The 26,928-nt window shown below is 37.3% G+C and overlaps 1 protein-coding gene across 3 annotated transcripts in view; it reads left to right on the top strand.

Annotated features, from left to right (window-relative positions):
• The window catches only part of HACL1 (2-hydroxyacyl-CoA lyase 1), a 29,483-nt gene extending 10,261 nt beyond the window's left edge, over window positions 1–19,222 (top strand). For all 3 annotated transcript variants that reach the window (XM_085051032.1, XM_085051030.1, XM_085051031.1), the window contains exons 3-17: window positions 2,661–2,701; window positions 3,256–3,336; window positions 6,107–6,179; window positions 6,695–6,772; window positions 7,745–7,839; window positions 8,245–8,357; window positions 10,002–10,137; window positions 11,278–11,383; window positions 12,804–12,887; window positions 13,181–13,282; window positions 14,225–14,379; window positions 15,488–15,646; window positions 15,938–16,045; window positions 16,649–16,835; window positions 17,249–19,222. In XM_085051032.1, the coding sequence (XP_084907158.1) occupies window positions 2,661–2,701; window positions 3,256–3,336; window positions 6,107–6,179; window positions 6,695–6,772; window positions 7,745–7,839; window positions 8,245–8,357; window positions 10,002–10,137; window positions 11,278–11,383; window positions 12,804–12,887; window positions 13,181–13,282; window positions 14,225–14,379; window positions 15,488–15,646; window positions 15,938–16,045; window positions 16,649–16,835; window positions 17,249–17,281 (1,551 nt within the window). In that variant the 3' untranslated portion in view covers window positions 17,282–19,222. The remainder of the gene's footprint in view (window positions 1–2,660; window positions 2,702–3,255; window positions 3,337–6,106; window positions 6,180–6,694; window positions 6,773–7,744; window positions 7,840–8,244; window positions 8,358–10,001; window positions 10,138–11,277; window positions 11,384–12,803; window positions 12,888–13,180; window positions 13,283–14,224; window positions 14,380–15,487; window positions 15,647–15,937; window positions 16,046–16,648; window positions 16,836–17,248) is intronic.
• The last annotated feature ends 7,706 nt before the right edge of the window (window positions 19,223–26,928 follow it).

Raw genomic sequence — 26,928 nt, 5'->3', positions numbered from 1 at the left:
TCAGCTTTCCATACTAGGAGTTGGTCTACAGCAATTGCCAGTTTTCCTTAATTTATATAGTTACTAACCTTTTGGATTGTCCCAGTCCTCAACAAATAATATTCAGTAGTTCTCCTAAATCAGGTGGTCATGGTTTTACTCTCTAATCCTTACATCCTCGTATTGGAATGTGAAAATTTAGAGGAAGGCATGTCTCTAGGGAAAATCTGTGACATGAGAGAAACAAATATATACAGACATGTTTAAAAGGTATATCTGATTCTTTGAAGGACTGGGAATTCAACACAGTCTTTATGTTCCTGTAGGCCATTTAGCAGATTTTCTAGTTTTAGCTGTGGTTATTAACATGATTAAAATTAATTTCCTCGTGTGTCTGTAATTAACAGAGAAGATTGCTTTGCACTGCCAAATGAGATGCTGTTCTATTTATTACTCTTTACTAGACGAAGGAAAGGAAACATTCTGCTGCGTAAATCATGAGCTGCTTTTGCTTAGTGGAATACAAATAACACAAAGACTTCTTTTAATGTCAAAATGTCAGGATTTCTCTTCTTTGGGGAATGGAAAAGGATGAATGAAAGATGCATCTTATTGGGAGTTTTGGTTTATTCTTTATCCTCCGTGAGTAATAGAGTCAGTGCTTGGCAGAGGAGAGGGTGAAAGGTTATATATAGTATATTCAAGATACACTCAATATTTACATGTCATAGTTTTAAATATCTCAGTGGTGTGGATTGGATGTGGAGGATGTGTATACAGCTGCTTCCTTTTTGGTGAAGACAGCTGTATATGATATAAGATGTGTGGAAAATTCAGGGTTTTTTTCCAGGGGTTGAGTATCTACCTCATTTCTAGGCCAGATGTAAAAGTGGTAAAATTTTAATTAGTGTTGTTCATAGGAAACAGGACTCATAAACAAGTTAAAACAAAAAAATCTCATGATAAGGTAATAATCAAACAATGTACTTATTGTTTGGCATCAGTTATGGCAAAGTGACAAATGTTGACAAAATTATCCTTATGTCCTTATTCTGCCCAGGAAGGTGGTGAAGTCACCATCCCTGGTGGTGTTAAAAAGTGACTGGACATGGCACTTAGTGACATGGTCTAGTTGACGGGGTGGTGATCTGTCAAAGGCTGGACTCAATGATCTTGGAAGTCTTTTCCAACCTTTATGATTCTATGAAAAGCCCATAAAGCTGCAGAATAGAAGCACCTGATTAAAGCATGAAGCTAAAAGTAGCACTACCAATACCCATAAGCCAATCTTCCGTGGCCTGTAATATGGCATAAGTTTGCCAGAACCAGTTTAACCTGCTTCCATATGCCCTTTGAACAGTGAAAAATTGTGTTGCAACTCCGTAGGCGTGTGTGTTTTGTCTGTCTGCCCCTGGATAATTAGATATTCCTGTGACTGTTTAGAAGACTGATAATCCAGATCAGTTCTAAACTTCAAAACCCCTCTTTACTATATGGTTATTTGTTAACACACATTGCTTGTGTTTCGTTCTTAATCTTTAATAATAATTATCACTGTATATTCAAAGCAATCTCTTGATATTGGTATCCTAAGTTAGTTGTGAGCATACAGGATGCTGGAGTTGATGCAACTAATTAAGGGAATTGGGCTCAAGAACCCTTTAGTGATGGCAGCTGAACCCAAAGCAGGCATCTTATTGCAAGAGTTCTCAATTATAACTAAAAAATCTAATCTCAACTCTATTTAAAACTGAAAGAGGCAGGTTCTAAGGCCACAAGCTTACTTAAAACAAATCACAAAATACTGCAAAATGAGCTTTTTTCCACTAAGTATTAGGACTTGCTGATTTCATGACAAGAGCATGAAAATACAAGAGAGAGGGCAATGTCACGTGTGAATTCTTGTGCCACCTGTAAACTTCTGTTTGTGCCTGATCACATACCATCTTTTAACCAGGTGAAATTTATATCCAAATGTTCAATATCACTGCAGGAATAGCATAAAACCATACTCTGCAATAACACTGCTGATAAGCTATGATATTGTAGATGTTACTTTGTGATTTTTATTCAAAACACAATTTTTCTTTAAATGTCAACGTAGCTAAAGCAACGTCTGGTATTCAAGTGGAGTGAGAAGTATTTCAGCAGCTCAGCTTGTAAAAGACAGTCCCTAATTGTGTAATTATTCTCTCACATGTGAAATTTCAATCTTCTGCTTTATTTTTGAAATACAGTATTTCTGAAATACAATTCAGAATGGCTGGATGTCTGCTTGATGTCCTTCTCTTGCAAATCCCTCTTCCACGTTAGTCCAGAAGGCAGTGTAAAGCAGAAGTTTCATGCCTTGTTCTATTCATTTTGCTTCCCTGGTTTTAGTTGGGTTTTTTAATCTGATTGATTTGTTTTCTTTTTTGAATCCCAAATATTCCTCATGTAATATCTTGTAACAATAGGAGCCTGAAATGAGGAGAGAAGTGGAGAAGAGTCCTGATATTTGTCACATTAATCTTTATGGACACATAACAGGAAGGATGAAGTAGTGCTTTTACTTACATTTAAGCTCTGGAGTCAGGGAAGAATCTATACCTGCTTATTTTTAGTATTTTTGTTGAAAGTTATGTACAAAATATGGACTGTATACATAACAATTGTATCATTAACTCCAATATTTTCAACAGGCCTGTTATGCTGCATCTGCTGTTGGATATTTGACTGGCAGGTATGTAAAGAGTCTGCAAAGCTGTTAAAAAAATGCTCCTTAGTTAAGAATTGTAATTTTTATCTCCTCACCTGGAATAACAAGTGCTTCTGCCTGAATTAAATTGTAATAAAATTTGTGTAGTTAAATAAACTTCCATCTTCACTGGAAGAAGATGCACTTCTTCCAGTGTGAGCTTTCTTCATTGGCAACTGCTGATAAAGTGGAGTTGAGGAAACTGCAAACATAACTTTACCAAATTCAATGTAAATGTTAGATGGTTGAGTAAATGTGATAGAAGTCAGGAGCTGTGTTAGGGTAAACCTGTGTGTGTTGCACACCTCTGTTTGGGTGGCACATAACTGTTCACTTGTTTTTCCAATTGGATTGATACAGCAAGATAGTTTCTGATTTCCATGTCTATCTTTAGTCATTCATGAATTTTGATGACATGAGTAAAACTTTAATATTCTATATTTCAGCATCTTACTAATTTTTGATTATTTATTTAGTGTTCCCTGTGCTCACTTTCCTTTTCTCTCTCTTTTTTTCTTTATGTTTTTTTTTCTCTGTAGGCCAGGAGTATGTCTTGCAGTGTCTGGTCCAGGTGTCTTACACACCCTTGGTGGGATGGCAAACGCAACCATTAACTGCTGGTAATTTACCTGCATTTTCCCTTTAAAATTCCAATAATTGTGTGGTGTTATTTGTTTCAGATTTTGAGCTCCAAGGTATTTAGTATTTTACTTCTTTCTCCCTTTCATGTGGCTAATGAGAAAGGAATTCTTCCTTTATCAACCTTAAAATTAATTTAGTTCCATTTTTTGTATTCTCATGGGTAAAATTCTTCTTTTTGTCCTACCCCATTGTGTGCATATTAGAAAATCTGTTAGTATAGCTGGTCGTATGGATAGGTTTGACAATGAAGTCAGTATTCAGCCTGTAATGCTTTCATGATCATGGAGATCATCCTAAAAGTGTTTTCTAAATTTAAATTAATTCTGCCTTTGAATTACTGTATTTCATATGTGAATAAATTGACAACTGCATTGTTAAAATCCCTATTTGCTCCCCACGCAGACATTTAGAGCAGTAATTAAGTATTGAATTAAATCATATACGGAGTGATAGTATTTACTCCTATAAGCCTTCACTGAGACATGACAACTTTATCTGGTCTGCCGCTGAAAGCTGTTCAGAAAGCTGTACTGAGGTATTTTGGGAAAAAGCTGTAGTAATACCAAGCAGATGTGTTCACAGAACAGAATATGATCAAGAACAGTATGATCTGGAACATGAAATTAGGAGTGGGTGATGGATGAGGGAATCTCAGTAATGGGAACACTAAGAAATCGAGTCTGACATTTTGAAAAAAGACCTCTAGTGTTCAAATTCTTTTTTTAAAAAATGAGTTATTGACTAAAGTTTTGCTGTCACTATGCAACCTTAGGCTAAATAAAAGGAAGATCATGTGAAAACCTTGCTATTGAACAAGGGGGTTGGTTATAAGAAAGAAGCATTCATGGCATTTACTTAGGGATTTGCAGGAGACATTTTTGAGGGTAAACTGCATTTTCAAGGCTAAACCCTCTTGATATTTCATGCTGAAAATTACCTACCATGCTGCTGCCTCCTGTTCTGTCTCATTCTGAGTAAGTTTTTATATCTCAGTCTGTCTATGAGAGTAGACTCCAAAGAGTGTGTGATAGTTGGTAAGATTTAGAGTGAACAGCAGCATCCTGAAGTACCATGCTCTTTCTCTGAAGTTGCAGTTAATTTTTTTCAGTTTACTGAAATTCTTCTCCTGCAAGTCCGTAAGACTTAACCATTATTCATTTCATTATAGTCAATGTTCTTCTGCCTCACTGTTGGTTTTGACTTCCTTTATAAGCACTTGTCTTCAAAATGTCTACAATACTGTGACAGTAGTACAATGATTTCCTTGAGGGAAAAATTTCTTTTTAGTTAGAATTAGGTAAAATTTTAAGAGCGGAACTAAATATTTTCAAGGTATAGCTGTTGGAGTTGGCTTTTTAAATAGTAGACCAGTTTTGTAATTATATTTTATTATTGGGAAGTAGTAGTTACTTTGTTCATTAAAACCTTTCAATAAATTTGGGAAAGACAAGTGAGAGGAACATAGGGCTTTTTGCTGTGACACAGTCTTGTTATGAATGGGTAGTGATAATCATTTTGCTGAGGGGAGAGACTAAGCAGAATAAAATGTGTAGAGCAATCACCAAGTGCATTTTTCCATAACAATTTTTCACAGAGGTAAGATGCAGCCTGGAGTTACCATTTCACCATACCAGGGGATTAGAACTGAGATTTTTGATTTATGGCAGAGAAATAGCTTGGTTATGAGGCTTGGTCTAGATACACATATCCCCAGGTCTTATGGGTGATTAAATTTAGGATTATGCATGGAACACACTGTAAATGTTTCATCTTGATACATTGTGTAGATAAATGCAGTCAAAGGAAAGGCCTTATCTGAAGAGAAATTGCTTAAGAGAAAAAGCCTAGAAAGCTATTGACCCAACATTTCAATATAGTGTGGATGAATAAGTAGATTATTAAAACATCTTTCTTCTGTTGACTCAGCATTTAGCATTTTAAGGAGTTTGACCTAAGATTTGAATAAAAGACAGGTTTTCATTCTCTGTAGGAAAATAATTTATTGTATTTTGTGGACATAATAATAAAAATGTGCTCCTGTGGAATGTATAACCCTCATTGTAAATTAATACTGCCTTCTTCACATAGTATTGAACTAATTTAAGGTCAGGACTGCTTGCAGGCATGTTAATTTTTTGTTCGTTTCTTTGGGGTTTGGGTTTTTTTTAATTAAAAACAAAATGCAGGGAGTTGTGCTCTCAGCCAGCTAACTTCTGCTGTGTTCTAAATTGCATACAAAGGAAACATAATCTTGATGAAAAATTGTATCTTGGCTTGTTTCTTAGTTCTAGTGCTTGTGTGTGTTAAAATACCCTTTATAAATACACATCTTAATACTTTTTAGACCAGTCAATATTTTTTAACTTATCAGGTGTTGTCATTCCCTCAAACCACCATGTCACTTGTATTATCAAACTTGAATGAAAATTGCCTGCAATGTGATTTGGTTGTGGAACTTCTGTGATCCAAGTCACTTAATACAGCTGAATTGTCCTAAAACTAGTTACCCAAAACTGCTGGGAAGGCTATGAGCTGACACTCTGATGTTTAGACTCCATTTCTGTATTCTGTATCTATTCTTGTAGAGATCTGAGGATGCTAATGATGCACAGCATACCAAGAGTAGTTGGATTTGACTGTAAGGAGAGTTTACAGGTGTGATTGCAGTTATAAAAAATATATAAATATGTATATATATATAGATACTTACAGGATTTTTTTGTTTGTTTTTTTAACATATTTTTCTAGGCCTTTGATTGTTATTGGAGGTTCTTCTGACAGAAATCAGGAAACCATGGGAGCTTTCCAAGAATTCCCACAGGTACACAGATGTGCAGCTGTCTATACAAAGGTTGCAGTTAAATAATTGTTGTTTCTTCATTATTGTAGGAAAAACGATCCCAAACACTAACGTTTCCTAACAGATCTTATAATGCTGTTTATTTGCTCCATCTACTGGTTTAAAATTGACATTGTGTAAATACAGCAGATTACCTGGAATGCCTCGGTCCCTACTCATGTTAGAATTCATACTCTGTTTTAGGCTCTCAGCTAGTATAAATTTTATGTTTTGGTTCTGAGATGCACTGAAGCAAACTGTCCAAAAAAAGAAACCAATTTATGGTGGGGGGAAAAAAAACCAGAAAACTTAAGCACTCGGAGGAATGAGTATGGTTTTGACAGTTTTCACCAGCTGCTACTGCATTTTTCTGTGGGGAAGTTTTCACCTTGTTGCTTTTCATCTGGCATTTCCTTCATTTTATTCATGTTGAAATGAGATGGAAATGAGCAAACCACTTTGATAAATCAGTATAATGGTTATTTCCCTCTGTTCAGGTTGAAGCTGGCAGGCTGTACAACAAACTGTCTGTCCGCCCAAGCAGCCTGGAAGTTATCCCTGCTGTTATTGAAAAGGTATGAAAAAATAAAAAAAAACCCACAGAACATAAGGTTAACTGTCTCCTGTTTAAGTTTTGAGGGTTTATTTTTGTATAGTTGTTACTCTAAGTAATTTGCTCTGGCAGATATGAGGTGAAGGTTGATTGAGTAAACAATTGGGGAGGTTCTGCCTTATGAACAATGCTATGGAATAGGTTAGAAATAGATTCTAATCCAGTCTGGTTCTTACTGATCCCTTCTGTGGTTTTGCTAGCTTCAGATAGAGTTGGAAAATTTTTATGAAATAAATGCTTATAAGGAGAGATGCAGTAACTAGAAATGTAATGCTTCAGCTGTTTCACCTCTGTCATGTGAAGGAGATTTGGAAGGGTGGCAGTGGAGATGGATGTGTTTGGGTTTTGAGTTTGGTTGTTGCTTTGTTGAGTTTTTTTTGAGTGAGAGAAAACACATCCTTATCTCAGTGCTTCAGAGAGGATTAGAGAATTCTCCTGGTACTGCAGTAGTAGCCCTTCAGCCATGTCAGCCTAAATTCTGCATACAGTCATACTGTTTCCAGAAGTGCAAATTCAGCAGAGGATCTACCTGCAGTAGAAGAACTGGAATCAAAAGTGATAGAAAATGGAGGCATTGGTTATCTTGGTTTTACTCTTTGTGCTACTTAGAATTCAGCATGAATGTTTAATTTTGCATCTCCAAACATAACAGCTGATAATGTAATTGCCTCATTGTATGTTAAACAGAGAATTTAGAGCCTAGTACTGTACATCTGCTGAACAGCTCCAGCTGGTATGTAAGGGAAAGTATAGATAGTTATCAAACCTTTAATTTGTTGGTATAAATCAACCCATGGAAGCTTTTCCTATGACAAATCAGCAAAATGAAACTGCACTTTCTCTGCCTACAGAAGGGTTTTCTTGCTTTTTTGAACATAACTATTTTTAAAATCCTGTCAAACAGTGATTAAAACTGTGATTATGTGTTTTCCAGGCTGTAAGAACCAGTATGTATGGTCGTCCAGGTTCCTGCTATATTGACATACCCAGGGATTTTGTGAATCTTCAGGTGAATAAGAGCTCTGTCAAGTGCGTAAAGATTATGTTCATTATTTTTCAAGTCACTGAACAAAAGAAAATTTAGTTATAGGTTTATTTCATGTTTTATTTTCCTAAAACAAATCCAGCCTCTAAGTGTAACATTCTTTCATAATGTAATACAGATTACAGTTTGTAATGATATGTGCAAAAAAAGAATGAGTTAATATGGTAATATAATGATGTCACTCTGTAATCTCTGAAACAGCACTATCTACAAGATTAAAGAAACATGGGAAAACTTCAAAGCCTGTTTTAAAAAAATATATCCTGTTCTAATAAATGCTGCAACATGGTGTGTAGCAACTGCAATTTTATGCTAAACAATAGATTATGTCTTTCAACATTTCTTGGTTTGAATTTTTAAAGAGCCTCTTTTGTTTTGCTTGGTTTCAGATATGTGGAATGCTGCCTGCCACCTCCCATCAGCACGGCTGAACACTCTGCTGTATCCAATGCAGCCTCTGTCATTGCTCTTTCCAAGCAGCCTCTGCTAATCATTGGCAAAGGTAGAATGCTTTGATGTAGCTATGAACTGTGCACATTCAGGACAAGAACAGTGATTGCTTTTCCCCAGAAGTGTTACCCATCTTCTTTTTATCTTTAGTCAAACAAACACACCAACCAACCAGCCAACCAGTAGGAATAACTCAGAATTCTTTGGAATTTGATGTTAAAATCTGCTCTGGTTTTAAAATTTTTTTTTCTGTTCTGCAATGGTTGTATTTCTCATCCAGTTTAAAAAAAAAATTGCTAAAATACCAGTTTAGGTGGAAAAAAATCAGATAACTGTTGACTTTAAACCTTGAGCCAATACCAAGGGATCACTTCCAAAATTCCAAACAGATTAAACTCTGTTAAAGAAATTATATTCTCTATCTGATGCTCTGGCATATATAGCAAAAATCAGGGTAACCAAAGGTCATTTTTCTGTTGGTTCTTATCGAAAGTGCCAGGCTACCTGTGTGGGGAAATAAAGAAACACAGCAGGTGTTGCTGCTGTTGCTGTTTTACAGACTTGGTTGTACTCTGCCAGGGTAGTCAATTCCTGGAGATGGAGGGTAATTATTCTCTGTGCTAGTTCACTTCTTTAGTGCCTCCTTGTGCAGTGTTAGCCAGTGCAGTGGTGCTTCTGTTGAAGATTCAGGTCAGCTAGGAACAGAGTTAAAATAACCAGCTCATTTAACCCTGGCTGTTTTCCTGCAGATGGGGGGAATGGTCTCTATCTATGTTTAATTAGGGAGTGCAATGATTGAAATGAGATGGATCTTAAAATGAGGTAATGAAATTAAAAACAAAAGGTAGATCATGAGAAGTTGGTTTTTTTTCTCTGTCTGGCTTGATGATACATGAGCAAAAGGGTGTTTAAAAGTGAAAGGTGGAAAACTCAAAAAAATAGATCTGTATTTTGTTGATGTGAGCAATTGAGAATATACTCAACAAATGTATCTGGACTTTGTGCTATATCTTGTTATTAGCAGAATGTTTTAAAGCTATAATAGAAGAGTATATTCTTCAGTATTTAAGACTCACAGACTTAAGTCATTGCACAAGGACCAGTCAGGTATTCTAGATTGCCTGGGTAAGTTTAACTCAGCAGCCATGATCTGCTGCAGCATCACAGGAAATGTGTGCACAAACACATACTTTTGTAAAGACTTCCTTGTGCATCTCTCTTTTCACTAGAGGCGTATAGCAGACTCTTTGGGAAGGTTGTTTTTGGAGCATGTGGTACAGCAACATGCAGGGGATAAGCAAGAAATGACACAACCTAAAGCTCATCTCGTGTTGCTGCTGCAGAAGCCTCTGTCCCATAATACCAAACTTCACCCACTAAAAAATTGTCATGTTAAATAAACAAGATCTCCTGTTTTTCCCTGCCCTGCTTCACAAAAGTAGATAAAATAGTTCAGCTGAAATCTTACGAAAAAATGAACAAACAAAACTTTTTGTCAAAAATAATGTGAAATTTTAATCCCAGATGTCTTTGGTTTGGCATGTTAAGGTTTGAGTTCTTCAGAATGAAATATAACAGGCAGCTTTCATAATGGGTAACAGTCCTCTCTCTGCCTCTAATGTAATCAGGTTAATTGAAGTTCAAGCAAATACAGTTGGTTTGTGTAGTATTAAGGAGTCTCTTTCATTTCATTCAGGTGCTGCTTATTCACATGCTGAAAACAACATCAGAAAGTTGGTGGAGCTTTGTGGACTGCCTTTTTTGCCTACACCAATGGCAAAAGGAGTAGTTCCTGATAACCATCCAAATTGTGTAGCTGCAGCAAGATCAATGTAAATATAAAGCAAGGCTTCTAATCCTAACATCTGAGAAACAACTAGGAATTTTGGTGGTCTACAAATGCCAGGGAAGAGAAAATTCATACCACAAAAAAGTTTTCACCCACGTTTTGCACCTCACTGTAAAGCATTGAAGATCTTGCTGGGAAAGGGACAACAGATTTAAGTGGATCACTTTAAAATGCTGACCAGGAAGATACTTTGCCTGAGATATATTATATACTATAGCTATGAAACCTATGGCAAGTAGATGTATCAGTGTTGCTAGTGTGTATTTTGTGACATAAAATAGAACTGGCAGACAGTTAATGTTAAACATTTAACTTTGTGCCCTGGACAAACGACTTCTTTTTACTTTAACACCATAAACAGAAGCTTGAACTGCCTGTGCTGCAGTTGAAGTTTTGCCAGCTGTTGCCTCTGTGTGGTACTTGCAATACCCTATCACTAAATAGTACTTTATTTATAAAGAAAAGTAAGATATTTCAAACTACACTTAAAGGCTGTGTTTTAAGTAATTTGTAAGAGGTTGTTTTTGGCAAAATTAATGTAAATGGACTATAAGAGCCCTACTAAGTATGAGTATGCACAGTGTCAGCTTGCAGATGGAGCATTTATATACCCTGGGATTAAAATGCTGTCCATTGCTGAGCATCTTACCTCTATCACTTTTAAGCATACTGTTAAGAAGAATGGAGAATAAAAGAGTATATCAAATATCGTCTGCCCATCTGAAAGGTAAATTGATGGGAGACTAAACTGAGAGGCCCACAACAATCTTAATTTTGGCACCCACTGTTGCCAGTGTTACAGTAGTGAGTCTTTTGCTTTAACCTCAGCATCCTTCTAACATCTTATTAGTCTTCTAATGTAATGATTCCTTTCCTAAACACAGTGTAATAGGAAAATAGTCATTAATTTTCTTCTGAAGTTCCTGAACTCAAGACCGGCTTGGTGGTTGGCTGTGTAAAAGGGTGCAGGGGTTTGGGGCTAAGCAAGCAGCTTAGAGGAAGGAAGAATTCTATGTATGTTCTGGGGTTTGCTGTGGTGGTTAGGATTGCTTCTGATTTTGCAAAGACTATTAAATGTAATAGTAATTCCTTCTTATCTGATGCTCTCATTTCCCTTTATTAGGGCATTACAGCATGCTGATGTAATCGTCTTGCTTGGTGCAAGGTTAAATTGGATTTTGCATTTTGGTCTTCCACCAAGGTATCAACAGGATGTAAAGGTTATTCAGGTAAGCAGGAAAATTATTATCACTTAATGGAAGTCTTCTGTATTCTAGCATTGCCTAGAGCAATTTTTGTAAATTATTTTGGTAGTGAATTTCATGTGGCAAATACTGCCATATAGATAGTTCAAGATGGTGCATATAGTCATGGTAATTTTTCAGAAATACTTACAATTTCTGTAATTATTGTTTTTACTTCTTTATTTTTTTCTAAGAATGCTTACAATATTTTTCCCAGTATCAAAAGCTTGGTGCTGCTATAAGGAGGAGGGCAGACACTTCTATGCAATTGACTAATACAGGGTTAGACTCATGATACTGTCGTGATCTTTGGAGCACTGGAATTTCTATGATTAAAAGCAAACTCTCTTTGAAATTGTGGAATCTTTCATACTATTTGGCTGCTCTCTTAGCTGAATTTTTTTGAAGTAGAATTGCTTTCAGATCCTGAGTCAGTCATAATGCAAGAGATCAGTCACTCAAAAATGTTAACGAAATAAGAGGAAGAAAGTCTATTTAACTAATTCACATAGTTGACAATCTGCCAGCTCTTAGAAAGAGAAGCCTTTAAATTGTGTCCTTAAAATCTCTTCCCTAAGAGTCTGTGATCAAATAGAAGTGATTGATCCAACGTGCTGGCTGTCCTGTTTACACTGACCTGGAACATGATCTGAAGTTCCAGACCTTGCAATAGCATTAATTTTTAAGCTAAGTTTTTACAAATACATGTTATTTTTGCAAATATTGTTTTTACAAATAATACGTATTTTATGTTTCCTCTCTCTAAAAAATGTAAATTTTTTTTTTTTCCATCTCACTTAAAGTATTTTTTTTTTGCTGTCAGAGGTCAGTATTGAAATACTAAGTCAGTTCATAGTCTGTGTGACCTGGTCATAAATAACAGTTTATGTAGCCTTAGAGGGCTCATGCATCACTGATAAAGAAATTTGCTTCAGTAGTTGCAACTTACTTTTCAGTTTCTTCATATTGACTAAATTCTTACTGTCAAGTAGCATGCACACAGTTTTCTCAATGAGAAAATTGCTGCTTTGTATATATTTTAAGGGTATACCTAAACCCAGATTTTTAGCTCTCATACCATTATCAATATACTCACCACCTTTTCCTTAATGTTGTAATAAAGTTCTACAGTGTCTGCAAGAGCTTGAAAGAAGCAAGCAGTCAATTTTAAGGATATACATGAATTTTTATTAAAATAGGTATATACCATAGGGTTTTACTTTGTATAAAGGATTTCTTGATGTCATGTCAGGAAAAGGCAAAGGAAGTTATCTGTATAGCCAAAACAAGGTGTGAAGACAATGTTAAACATGTATGTATGTTAGACCATGTTCCTCAATTGAACTGAAAAAAAAAATTCCCTTTAATCCTTGAGTTAATGGTGGTCTTTCTTTTGGAAATACAGATTGATATTTGTGCAGAAGAGCTGGGGAATAATGTAAGGCCAGCTGCAACTTTATTAGGTGACATAAGCGCTGTGACTAAGCAGGTAATGTAATGTCCCATGTCCTCTGTTTTTGACCTTAATTTCCTCTGATTCATATAAAATAAATTGCCAGTTAAAAATAAAAGACCCCCCACTGTTCAAGGAAAACCATTTTTCAGGCAGTATATTCATGCTGTGCATCTAGTCTATTCTCATATTATGTGTTAATAATTAACTAGATAAGTAGTGCTACTGTGATTGTGCTGGGATCATACGTGATAATGTTACTCTTGATGCTTTTGTTGTCTTTTAAATATGTTGAAAAACCCCTCTACAACATTTCAATATTGTTCCAGCTCTTAGAAGAATTCAACAAAAGATCGTGGAAATACCCTTCTAATTCAGAGTGGTGGAAGAGGCTAAGAGAGAAAATCAGGAACAATGAGGAAAGATCAAAGGTAGTGTGATATTAAAGAAAGTTAAATGTTTCTTGCTATAACAGGCACTGATATATTACCAGTTTTGTAACTGGTGTATATCCATCCTCCTCAATTACTTCTCAGTTACGTTACCCAGACTTTGAAAATTCATGCCATTCTAGTCCAGGCTTACTCCTCTTACACTTATGAACTGTAAGCATTATAGTTTAAGTATTCTATGATTTTGTATAAATTCAAGCTGTGTGGAAGTCATTGAACTTTGGGATTGGATTCTGTAAGCCCTTAGTAGGAGAACACTGCCAGAGCTGCTGTATTATGAGCATTGACTTCTAAGCAGTGGACAGATACTCCAAGTACTCCAAGTGGAAGCTGGCTTAGTGAAAATGCATTCTTGCTTTCTTAGTTTTCTTCTAATTGTAATAATTGTTTGTAATTGTGCAGTTTAGCAGTACTGGTCTAGGTATGATCTGCGTTGAAAGCAAGTAGCTGTTAAAACCAAGAGACCACAGAAGCTTGCTAAATACCTAACTTTATGTAATTCATATTCTGCAACTTCAGATGCATGTTTCCAAGATAGGGATCTAAAATAAATTCATTCTAGCAGGTTGCTCTTTTGAATTACCTCCCAGCACACAGATGACAGCTCGCTTAGGGTTGTCAATAAAACCTGTGTGCAGAAAAATTTCATGTGCCTCTTGGGTTAAACTGAGTTTTAATAGCTTCTGCTAATGATAGGCCATTGAAGGGTTGCTGAGCTTTTTGTGCCTCTGATAAATATGTTGTGTCACCAGGATGGATACAGAAGGAGTGACCTTGATGTAGTGCATTTGGAAAACCAAATACTCCAGCCTTACCTAGCAAAGTGTGTTTTTATTTCCATCATTATTATTTATGTGTCTCAATTTTGCACCTTGTTACAAATTCTATTAATACGAGTTACTAATATCTTTTCTTTTTAAGGGATTAGCATTACAGAAATCTCTGCCTATGAATTATTATACAGTCTTTCATCACATCAGAGAACTGATACCCAAGGACTGCATTTTAGTAAGTGAGGGAGCAAACACCATGGACATTGGACGAACTATGCTTCCAAATTTCTATCCCCGTCACAGGTGTGGTATCTTTTATATTGTGCTGACTCAACAGACTGCATTTATGCTGAATGTTTTCATTTAGCTAAGAAGTATAATAGTCTGGAAAATAGAAGTTTTAATATGTTGAGAGAGGGATTAAGGAAAGTTTTCCACTCTGTGTGCTTTGCAGCAGAATGGTGATAGTTGCTCTCTCTCTTGTGTAAAGTGAGTGATGAGCATCATGTTCAATTCCCTGACCTAGATATTTGTTTCTGTGTTCAGAAAAAAAATCATTGGAATTCTCATGTTGAAAAGAATTAATGTGGAGAGTTTTTCTTTTAAACACTTCAAAATAGGGAAAACATAAAAATTGGATTATATGTTGGGCGTGCTTACATGTAAACCTGCATGCCTAAGATGTGGGTACTCAAAATACTGCTTTGTAAACAAAACAACCAACAACCAAGAAAACTCTATGCTCACTTCCAGTAGAGTTGGGGGAAGAGTTTGCATTTTTCCCCCTTATTTAAAATAAGGACACAGTAATGTGACTGGTCGTCTCTTCAAATTGCATTGCACATATCTGAAAGCAAATTTGAGAAGTTAACCCTAGAATTATCTAGTTCCTTATGTACTTTTGTATCCATTATGTGCTTCTGATTGAAATGATCTAACTAAATTATAGCTTTCAATTTGATTTCAAATGGTTGAACAGAAGACTAAAATTTGAACAGCAGTATTTAATCAATGGCTTTCAGACTAATAGTTATATTTCTAAGGAATTAAATATAGAAATATTTCATGTTGTGTGTCTGTCTCTACAGTAATTGAATGTTTTTGAAATAACTGTTACTATGCAAGCTAAAAGCATATGAGAATAGTTCTTTATTGTAGCACTAGTGTACAAGAGTTCTTAATTTTAATTAGAGTTCCAATATGTTTATATCACTTAAAACATTTGCAGTTTTATCAAATGTTTGGCTGAATATAATCATCTCTACATCTGGTATCTCTTTATACCAATTGTTTATAAAACTGTGTTTGAATAGTATATGGCAAAGCATTAAAAGTAAAAATAAGGCACCATGGATTAATTGAAGAGATTGAGTAGAAATAAAGGGCTAGTAATTCTGTATTCTCCCTTTAGGCTTGATGCAGGTACTTTTGGAACGATGGGAGTGGGGCTGGGATTTGCCATAGCAGCTGCAATGGTAGCCAGAGACCGAACACCTGGAAAGCGAGTTGTCTGTGTAGAAGGAGATAGTGCTTTTGGATTTTCTGGGATGGAGGTGGAGACTATTTGCAGGTAACTATTTTTTTTTTGGCTCAAGAAGTTGCTCTTCATGATCACTTTAACTAGAAGGCCAAGGATGCTGCTGGTAGATGGGTTATCCATATAGCACATGAAAACAAACCAAAAAATGTACATGCTCATTTTTTATGTTGTTGTGATATAGTACTTCACCAGAGATTATTTGATCATGTTTCAGGTGGCAGTGATTTTTTTTCCTGTTACTTTTAAGGAAAATCAGCACTTTTAACAGCTTACAGAAAGGAGCAAGTATTTCAAAATTCTTCCAAATGTGTCTTTTTGTAGATACAACTTGCCAATCCTGATTATTGTAGTAAACAACAATGGAATTTACACTGGCTTGGATGCAAATTCCTGGGAGGAGATGTTAAAGTTTGGAGATCCTGCTGCATGGTAAGCATCCTCAACGTACGTTCTGTTAATCACAGAACAAGTGACCAAAATGGTCATTCTCTTCATATTTAATGCTTTGTGATGCAGATTGAAATTACTTTTATAAAGTCAGCGTAGTCCTGGGCTAAGTTTGTGTAAGAACCAATTACCAAAAGGAAACAGCCAACCTAATTCCAACCTATTATTTGCACAACAGTGCAGCAGAGAGATGATTCTCTATTCGTTTTCTCAGGTTCCTGCAGCAGTTCAGCCCACCCAGTGCAGAGTACATAGTGGGCTAACCTGCAAAATCCTGATAATCTCCAAAATTATGTGAGACTTGAGTTCTGAGTTTACACAAGACTTCTGCTTCTGAAGCTGGGTTCTGTGTATGAAGAAAACTATGCTAAAGCTTTGCTCAGGAATTGTCCACAAGATAAAAATGAGTATGGTATCCTATAAACACAGCTTAAGTGATATAGGAACCATAGTTCTTTCAGCCCAGAAGAATTCATCAGGCCAGCACAATAATCACCTTGCATTTTAAAACTGGTACTAAAGTAATTAAATTAGTCAGCCTGGCAATTCTCCCTGCCATTAATCATATTTTCCATTCTGTTACAGTGTACCTCCTGTTTCTCTCCTGCCAAATGCACACTATGAGAAAATTATGTCTGCTTTTGGAGGTAAAGGATACTTTGTTAAAACACCAGAAGAATTGCAGAATGCTCTGAAAGCAAGTGTGACTGACAAGCAGACACCTTCTCTTATAAATGTAATGATTGATCCACAGTCTGAGAGAAAGAAACAGGTATATGTATGTGTTTTCCTTTCTTTTTCTGCAAGCTTCATGGTGATGAGCTTCTGAAAACCTCAGGAGCTATCACTTACACTACAGAGGAGGCAGAGATATTTGCAAGGCAGAAAGACTGTGTTTAGGCTTGCAAGATGGGAGAACAGATCCTTTTATACCATGCCATCTGCTTCCCTTGCTATTCGATTTTTTGGGGTTTTTTCCTCACTGGCATAATTAATGCATAGTGTCCTTCATGATTCTTTCCAGAATTTAAGGTTACTCCTTTTCATTCTAGACCCAATTAGGTGAAACTTTTTTAAGCAGTCGTTGTATCCTGTGGATTCCATCTGGTAGTTGACTGTTCTCTTACTGTTGGCCCATTCTGATAAGGTTTTCATTATGTGTTGCTTTGTGTTTTTTGCTTCCAGGAATTTCCCTGGCTGACTCGTTCTAACCTGTAGTAGAAGAAGAAGATGGTGATTGTGCAAGGCAGTGCATTAAACAAAACTGAATTGTTTTCTGGAAGTGCAACTGATACAACTGTATTTTGCATAGGCATTGGAACAAAGTGGGATTTTAGAACTGCTGTTAGAAGAATCTTTAAATGCTAAAATTAGCTGATTTTAAAATGAGAAGGACACATATGAATGTATACCAGGCCTTCTAGCAGATTGTACACAAACACTGGTGATAAAATAATATACTTTTTCTTTTACTCAGAGTAATACCCGTTATTTGTGTATTAAAATCTTGGATGTACTGGATGAACATAATAAGGTGAGGGTTTTATGCTGTCTGAAACACAGAAGTGTTTGACAGTCTGCAATTATAGTAGCTTCATTTTTAACCAACCACATCATCAATTTTACTTGTTGAAAACTTTGTCCAATAAGGACCAAAACAAAGCATCTGGTTGCAAAAAAGTCCCAGTTGGCCTCATTGTGCATTGAAGCCCATTGCATTGGTAGTAGTGTCCTAATTTTACAGATTGATTTTTCAGCTTCTACTGAACGTGAAAGTAGTGTATTAAAAATGCAGACTTACTCAAGGGCTAAGCTACTGCCTACTGATTTTTTTTTTGCTAACTGGAACTTATGGTGCTTGTAGGAAAAGAAAATCCTGGATTTTTGTCTGAAGCTTTGCTCTTCACAGACACCACCATGTCTGTAGGCTGAAAATGTGGCCATATTTATGAGTGAGATTTCCAGTATTAGTAGATTGTAAATCTTTATAATCAGAAGCATTTAAAATAAAACATTACCACCACCACCACCAAAATATCAACAGCAACAGCAGCAAAAAGAACACAAAAAACCCACAAAATGAAAACAAGCTGAAAAAAAAATCTTTCACCAGAGCAGCAACAGTAGAAAATATTAGACTGGAGCACAGTGCTCATTGTGGCTGGCATCACAAAGCAACCAGCAGTGTTTGTGCTGTGGCTGGCTAATTGTACGACAAAGGTTTTTCATGTAACTGTATAGAAACGTAGTGTCCTACCTGCATCACCTACCTGATCACCTACCTGTGATGCAGAGGTAACATTTAAAGCAGATAATTGGCCTTCCTGGCATTCTGTCTACTGTGTTTTCATCTGTTGTTGCATCTGACAAGCTGACTTAGAGTTCAGACTTTAAAAATGAAGTAGTTCTTTGTCTGTGGTTCTATGTCATGGCCTATAGCAGCTACTATGCAGGATACTCTAAACAAATTACTTTATATTTACATCTGTTCTTAAATGCACAGGTTCTTCGTTGTTACATGCACAGAAGGGAAAATTCTATTTCTGATTGGGGTTTTGCTTGTTTTATTTTCTATAATTCCATTGTCAGTAAATGTTATCTAGTGAAAGGCACTTGATGACCTAAGGAGGGGAAGGACTGGCTGGCAGGGGATCATGGCCTACAGTCAGGTTTGTTGAAAAAGGCTTGGCTTATTGGGTCTGGCAGTTTAGTTTGGATCTGGCCTGAGGCCATGGGTTACTGTTAGGCAGGGGGTAGGAATGTCTCTGCACACTAGGTACAGGAAGATAATTCTGAAATATCTGGAGTGCAAAAGGATAAAATCCTAGAATGGATACAGTCCACACAAATGTTCATACAAATTCATACAAATGTAAAGCTGATGAGTTGCTGTGTTCTCTGGGGTACTCTGCAAGGAATGTGGAACAATGTTGAATCTTGGCATTAATTTTGTTTCATTCTTCTTCCTGTCTCACAAATTAATTTTGGTATGTTTCAGTGATTAAAGACAATCCATTATGATGGTGTAAAATATCTCTCAGAGTTAACGCTGGAACCGACTACAGGGGAGATAATTTGCATTGGATAAGCAAATGTAGAAATTATTGTTTTATACTTGAAAATTAATAAAAAGTGATTTTGATGCTGTTTCTCCTTTAATGAGAGTGTTTGAATTATGTCAGCATTTTGTGTCAGCTCTTAGAAATCAGCATACATTTGATTTCTTAAAATGTTGTTGAATAACTACAATAACATGCACAATTGATTTTAATAAGTCAAGACATGGAAAATTAAAAGCAAAGAATTTAAAACTGTGGGGAAATGATAACATAATTGATAACATCAGTTTGGACTTCATTAAGCTTTAAAAGAGCTTAAAAAAAATTATCACTGCATTTCTTACTGCTTTAAAATAGACATAATACTGTGATGTAATAGAATTTGCTAGATTGTAATGATTAGGAGTTTTGAGATGAGAGAAGGCACAATTTCTGTGTAAAACCAAGGAGAGTGAAACATGGGACCAACAAGTGGTACAGGAAAAGTATTGCAGAGATATCCAAAAGGCAACGGGTAATTTCATTATGGGAGCAGAGGTGAAACCATTAGCAGCCACAGCAAAATTGTCTGGTATGAGGACTAAGAATCATGGAATCACAGAGTATTCTGAGGTGGAAGGAACTCTGAAGCATCATCAAGTCCAGCTCTTAAGTGGATGGCCCACACAGGGGTCAAACCCCCAGGCTTGGCATTATTAGCTCCAGCCAACTGAGGTAAGAGGTAAGGTTTGTTACTTTGTTTCAGCAGAATACATCTTCTGCGCTGACTATCTGTTATTTTCTGTGTTGTAGTCGAAATCCCCGTTGCAGCTCTTTTTGTGCCGTTTGAAGAGGTTGATGGCTGTGCTTGGAGAAGAGTGCTTGGCACTCCTCTACTTTTTAATGTTCTGAGGTCAGATCAGGTGTCAGAGCTGATCTTCTGTGTGGCAAACTGGCGGTGTGACTTCTGTCAATTTATTTACTTATAACTGAATACTGTAATGAGTAAGAAACAGCTATTCTGAAGAAGACATTTGCTGTTTCTTTTGATGAGGTGATTGAAACCAGATGGACAAGTTTTAAAGACGCCCTCAGTAAAGCAGACCCTTCCAGCTAATTATGACACACTAATACAAATGAGAGTTATTTCAGTGTCTGCTCTTTCCAGGAATCTCTAAGATGCCTGAAATAGTGCCGAAATAAGTAAGAAAAATTAATAAAATGGCAGTCTGCTTGCTTTAGTCAATACGCTTAAGAAATTTTGGGTTTCATCAATCTTTTCAAGGGGGTGATGGAGAAGGCAAGGAAGGATGCTACTGAAAATGTTGCATAAATTAATCTGGAATTATTTTCCTTTTTGTCAGCTACAGAATGTTTGAGCAATCCAACTAGCAATTGTGTAATACTTTGGATCAAATTCTAAACTGGATGCAGGGAAGGGATGCTTTTGAAGATGGGGTATGAATTGCTGTATTTGAGAGTTAAAGAAATGGATTAGCAACTTGACTAGGATTGTATAAATGGTCATTTATACATGAATGTAAGTAGTTTAGAACATCGTTGGACGTAAGTGATGGGAGATTTCCTCTAGTACTTGGTGTTGGTAATGCTACCACATGAGGAAGATAGTGGGAGACTCACATAAGCTTTTTTACATCTCGAGCCTACACAGTTGGAGACCTATGTTTTTGTGGCTCTTGGTTCCAGAAAGCAATCACTGTTCCTGGGTATGAATTTTGTGCAGTGACCACTTGTAGCTGTTGCAGCATGAAACTGGTGGACGTGCAAGCACGCCTCAGGTTCCAGCCAAAGCAATGTGTCCTTAGAGCAAGGAGACATGGCTGCTGAGATTTAGGTATGAAAGCCTTTTGAGTCAGGCCGTAAACCACCTGCTTGCTCTGCAAAAAGAGGGATATCATTCAAGGGCTCAGAAAATTAGTAAAAATTATGTTAGGTAATATTAATACTTCAGCCCTGCTAGGGGTTTAAATCTATCACACCTAAGCAGCTAATGTTGGGCCTCATTTTATGTAGCTGAAATCAGTGAGACCTTACTGATGATATAAGTGCAAGAGCTGTTTTTTCTCAGTGTTTTCATCTCTGTGTGCCAAATTGCCATCTGGTAAGGATGTCCTAAATACAAGGTCTTGAAGCTTCGAAAGTAGGACTTTAAAATGGAAATTCTAATGCAGGCTTAATTACAGTTCCCCAGTTCTGCAACGGGTGCTGGCAAAATGCACTTGTCTAGTTTGATTAGATTCAATTATCCTGTGTTTGGAAGATGACAACCCTGGCATCACAGAATGACTGGGCAGCAAGCAGTGCCCAGGCATCTTCTATGGCTGCCATGGAAACGGTGTACCTGAACTTCAAAATTTGAGCCACTGTAGTGAGAGAACTCCTCTCCACCTGTTGGCTGAACCAGCATCTTTTACAATCAACATGAAATTTGTTATTAGCTTGCAAAAACAGGACAATTTTCCAACATGGCTGTTGCTTGCCCAACAGCTATGGTGCCAGAAGAGTCTCACTGAGAACTGCTTGCTGTAGGCTCATGGTCACTACTTGTAGCCATCCATTTGCTTAAAAAACCCTTAAAATGAAAAACATTCTGCTGTTTCTTCTTGCTGTTCTACTGTGACCTATTTCTTTACCTATCCCCAGCTTTATAATGTTGTTTCTTTGGTCAAGCCTTTGGGTAAACCCTTGACTGTTGTCCTCTACTGCTGCTCCCCAAGTGGGTTCAGCCGCTCTGCTCCTGGTTTTGCATTTTGTAAGTCACAGGATCTGTAAACATTTAGTGCCCAGAGGTATCCAGGAGAGAGAAAAACGAGCCATGAGAAAATGAGGCTTCATGCTATTTAAAAGACAAAGTATCTGCAGCTTTTTCAGGCCCTGATTTGGCAAGGCACTTATGCACATGCTTCATTTTAGGAGGAGCTTCATTGCTTTCCCTTTCAGACCTGAGGTTACACTCAGGATTAAGTATTTTCCTGAATCAGTAGTGCTCTGGCCACTTATCTGAAGGGCACTGCAACCATCTGTAGAGGATCCCTATGTGTGGGGGCATTCTCCTAGGCATGTATGCACTGGTGTTTGGATCCATGTTTGTTTCCATCTCAGTGGTGTAATGGACTGTACTGCAGTATGAAAATCAGGTACAGGATGCTGCATTTGCAGGCATCCATGAAGCTCTGGAATTAAATGTCCTGAGTTTAGTCTGAGCATTAAAATAATGACATTAGTAATTTTTTTCCCTGCAAAAAATATTGACAGAGAAAAAGGATTGTGCTTTGTGGTGTTTAATTCAATTTATCTACTTCCTTACTAGTGACTGGAGACCTCAGCTGGCCACTGTGCAAGGCCGTTGTACCCAGGGATTTCTATGGCCATCTTCTTTTTTCCTACAGGACATCTTTCTGTGAATCATTCTGAGATTTTGCATGTTCGTCCTGGGTTTCCAAAACCTGGCAATCCATATATCTTTATTCTGTGGGTTTGTGTGAGTGTGTGTGATGAGTGCATCTCATCCAAGAAGCATTGTGTGTTCTGCAGTGTGAAAGGGGAGGTCTAAAAGATGGAATGAGAAAGAGGGAGAAGAGCACTGTTGTAAAGGTCAGCAGCTGAATTACTGGTTTAGAGTTTTTCTACTTTGTTGTGCCCTCCAGCATTACAATGCCACAAGTGGGGTGATTCTGGTAGCTTTGATGGAAGTCACTTTGAATTATCCCATAATCTTTAATCATGTCCTTAACTATTTTGTACTATAGTCTTTCACAGAAAAAGAAATGTGTGCATAGGGATTACTCTTGGGGGGGGGGGGGGGGAAGTTGAGGACTGAGCCTTTTAATTAAGTCAAGAAGTGCAACATTAAAGTTTCAAGATAAACTTCCTAAACATGGAATGAGAGCTGGGCTGCTGTGTAAACAAATATGCACTGAAGAGTGCAAAAATAAATCAGCTCTCCTAGCCAGTTTTGCATTTCTGTGGAGTGTAGAGAAAAGAGGAGGCCAGAAGGCCACTGCTTGCATGTAACATCCGCTAAGTGGCTAATTTGCAAAAAGGCATTGCTTTTGGAAATTGCTAAGCATCAGTGTCTTGCCACGGATGTCCTCCTTCACCCTGTTCATGCAGTGGGTGGTAAGCTGAAGACTGACTGGTGCTGGCTTGCCTTTGGCTGACCACCTGCCCTGTGTGCTGATACCCAGCTGGTGACTGGCATGGACGGAGCTGTGGGGTAAGCCAGAACTTCATCATGTGTGAATGTGGTTGGATTTACTTCATTGCACAGTTAGTGGGTCTGTTCCTATATGGGCTTCTGGATTAAATTTAAATACACCAGCAAGGATATCGTGAAACCACTCACTGGCTTTCTGCACTTATTATCAATTTGCTTCAGCAGCTGCCTTTGTACTTTAGATAACTCCATCTTCCAAGGTGATGTTACCTATGTTGTCATGGTACTAAATCTAAGTGTTATACATAACTGATTCAAGTGTGAAAAATTGAACATGTATTTTTATAGTGAAAAACAATTGTTGCTAAATAACTCTCTCATGGGGAAAATGTAATTATAAAGATTCTTTTCCAGCTCCTGCGCTAATTGAATGAACAGGATTCTTCTGTACTACTTTGCAGACACAAGCTGTTATTGAATTACTGCATTAACACAGGGTTGCTGTTTTACCTTTGCTCCACTCTGCAAAAGAGCTTTTAGACTTTTGAACTAGAATGTCTCGATCATATATTGAGTATCTCAACAGAACAAGGACGAATAGTTTTAAACTAAAAGAGGGTACATCTAGGCTAGATAAAAGGAAGACTTTTTCTTGTGGTGAGGATAGTGAGACAGTGGAACATTTTGCCCACAGAGATTGTCAATGTCCCTTCCGTGGAAACATTTAAGTTCAGGTTGGGTGGGGCTCTGAGCAAACTGATCGAGCTGAAATGCCCCGGTTTACTGCAGGGGCTTGGACTAGATAACCTATCTGATCCAAGCTATTCTATGATTATCTTTGTTCTTCTAACTGGAATGATGTTCAAGCAAGAATTTGAGATTGATGGTATTTTAACTATAATCATTTTACCTTGTCTTGTTGATGCAGTACCTGCCAACCAAAAGTGAATAGGGCTGGGAAGAAGCCTCCTTTTTAAAAAGTGTTCATTAATTCTTGCATAGAAAAAGGCTCATCAATTCTATTTACATAATAATGTCATCAGCAGCTTCCTCCATGCACTTCTAAGAGCTCAAGTTTGGTCTGAAAAGTTCAAGCAACAGGTCCTTGAACAGGCAAAACATGCAGGCTATCTTTTTCATTATGTGTTCGTTGGTCTTTTGTCATTTTTAGCTGCTGTGGCATCTACCACAAATAAAAAAGTAGGGAATAGCTGGAGAAATGCTTTACTTGGCTGAGCAAGTTCGCAGGGCTCAGAGCCTGGAAAGCACGTTTGTCAAGTCTCTCATGCCAGACTTCCTCTGCTACATGACATTTTCCCTCCTCAGGATTCACTCTGCCATAGGCACTGATGCCATAGGCCATGGAGGTCAGAAACAAGCTGTGTGACCAGGTGTACAGCCTTGTCATCCAGCCTGAAGCACCAGTTAGCAGGGAATGTCAGTCTGCTGTCCTGTCACCTGCACAAGTCAAAAGCAATAAGCCTACAGCTATTGTCCATTTTATTCTCAATGGACTTTATTCTTCTCCCAGTGGAATCATTAGCAACCTTGCCAGCAGTCTCAGCTGGTAAGGCAAACACCTCAGAATTAGAGGAAACAGAACACAGGACTTGTACTCTAACATGGCCTGGCTCACTGCCCTGTAATGAGAGCTCTCCACTAAAACCTAGAGAGTTAATGGAACTACATCACGAAGAAAAGGTCTCTTCAAATGAATGTGAGTCCAAATGTCTCTTTTTGAGTTTATTTGTGGAAGATGGTTTGTTTTCCACAGAAGAGTGTATGCCCACAGAGCTTTCTTCTCACATTGGCTGAGAGCTATTTCAGGTCAAACAGGCTCAGAGTGATAGAGATGCTATGCTGAAAGAAAGGAGAACATTGACAAAACCCCCATTCTTTATCAGGGCTCTCCACTGCAATAAGCAGATTAAAAAGTCTCTATTTAGGAATTGACAGCAAAGCTAACTTTATGTGTTCTTAGCTCTGAAGGAGCCCTGGCTTTCTGTATCACTTCTGGCTACCTCTGATATAGAATCATAGAATGATTTGGGTTGGAATGGACCTTAGATCCTCTAGTTCCAGCCATGCTGACGTGGGTAGGGACACTTTCCACTAGTCCCATCCAACCTGGCCTTGAACACTTCCAGGGATGGGGCATCCACAACTTCTCTGGGCATTCTGTTCCAGTGCCCCACCACCCTTACAGAGAAGAATTTCATCCTAACATCTAATCTAAACCTACTCTCTTACAGTTTAAAATCATTCCCCTGTCTTATCACAACAAACCTTTGTAAAAAGTCTCTCTTCATCTTTCTTGTAGGCTCCCTTCAGGTAGCACTCACTCCTGTGAGGAAAAGTATATTCCTTGTTCCTACCTTCTTTAGAGCTGATCAGGGAGTGAGTGTGGTTCATGATAGAATCCCATGAAATATTCTTCCAGCAAGAAGTTACTGCATTTTTAGCCAAATATGTGTTTCTGTTCTAAAGAACAAAGAACTGGAATTGGTAAGAGAGTGATGAAAGATATGCATCCTACTGCCTGATCTTAATTTTTTCTAGTATTATTGAATTAATTATTTTCTTACCTAATAGAACTCATTTTGTACTAGAAATTTCTACCAATTTTCTACCAAATTTCTGCCAAATATCTAAAAGATTGCAGGAAGATTTCAGCAGGATTTGAAATTGTTTAATTATTGCTTTGACTAACTGTGTTGGTCATGTATTTTCAGAGGTGAATCTTCCAATACAATCTTTTTAACTTTTCAGCAATTTTTTTCAGCATCCATGCAGGCTTCTAACATGGGGATTGCCCACTGCTTTCCTTTATAATCAGGAAGCTGGACATTTATCTTACATGCTTAGGGCTTGTCATGATAAACTTCCCAAGAGCTCATCCTTTCCCTCTGAGATGTAGCAAGCCAAGATAACTGATGACACTCACTTAATCCATGGCTATCTTGGTCAAAGAAGAAAGAGACTAAACTACTACCTTTGCTAAAAAGAGCCAAATACTAAAAAGTAATGGACAGTGGAATAAAGTAGATTAGATTAAATGAAAATAGAAAATCTGTTATCCAAGATGTTGCAGTACCGGAAACAGATTTTAGAAATCATTATAGTTATATTAAGCATGTCCTTTATGGATAAAAATATATAAGGCAGATGTGATTGTTCCTATCTAGCCACTACATTTAGAAAAATTTTGTCAATTTTGCAGCGTGCTGGAAGTAACAGCCAAGACTGTTTAACCAGAATTGTGGAAATATCTCTATTTGCTTCTCAGTGGAGTTAATGCCCAGGGGGACATGTCATCATTTCTATCAATGAGAACTTTTCTCAAATGAAAAAAGAAATCAATTCTGTAATTAATCCAAAATATTTTCACTTTTTTCTTGGGGGAAACAATGAACAGTGGTCAAAGAAAACCATCTCCATCTGGGAGAGAGCAATGATGTTTTTCACAGCAAAGGATGTACCTCTGATTTTTATGGAAACCACTGTGAGATTCCAGGCAGAGAGTAGGATCTCTCTGCTACTTATTCAGAGGGCACCAATTAATCTGCAAACCCCTTCGTGTTGCAATAAGCTCCAGAAACACTAAACTGTTGTATAGGTAGCAAGGGCACCTGCTGCTTTCCAGAGAGTGG

The sequence above is a fragment of the Lichenostomus cassidix genome, chromosome 2, assembly GCF_008360975.1.
Source record: "Lichenostomus cassidix isolate B80296 chromosome 2, HeHo_3.0, whole genome shotgun sequence".
Classification (NCBI taxonomy): domain Eukaryota; kingdom Metazoa; phylum Chordata; class Aves; order Passeriformes; family Meliphagidae; genus Lichenostomus; species Lichenostomus cassidix.
This window is presented reverse-complemented; position numbering and strand designations above follow the sequence as displayed.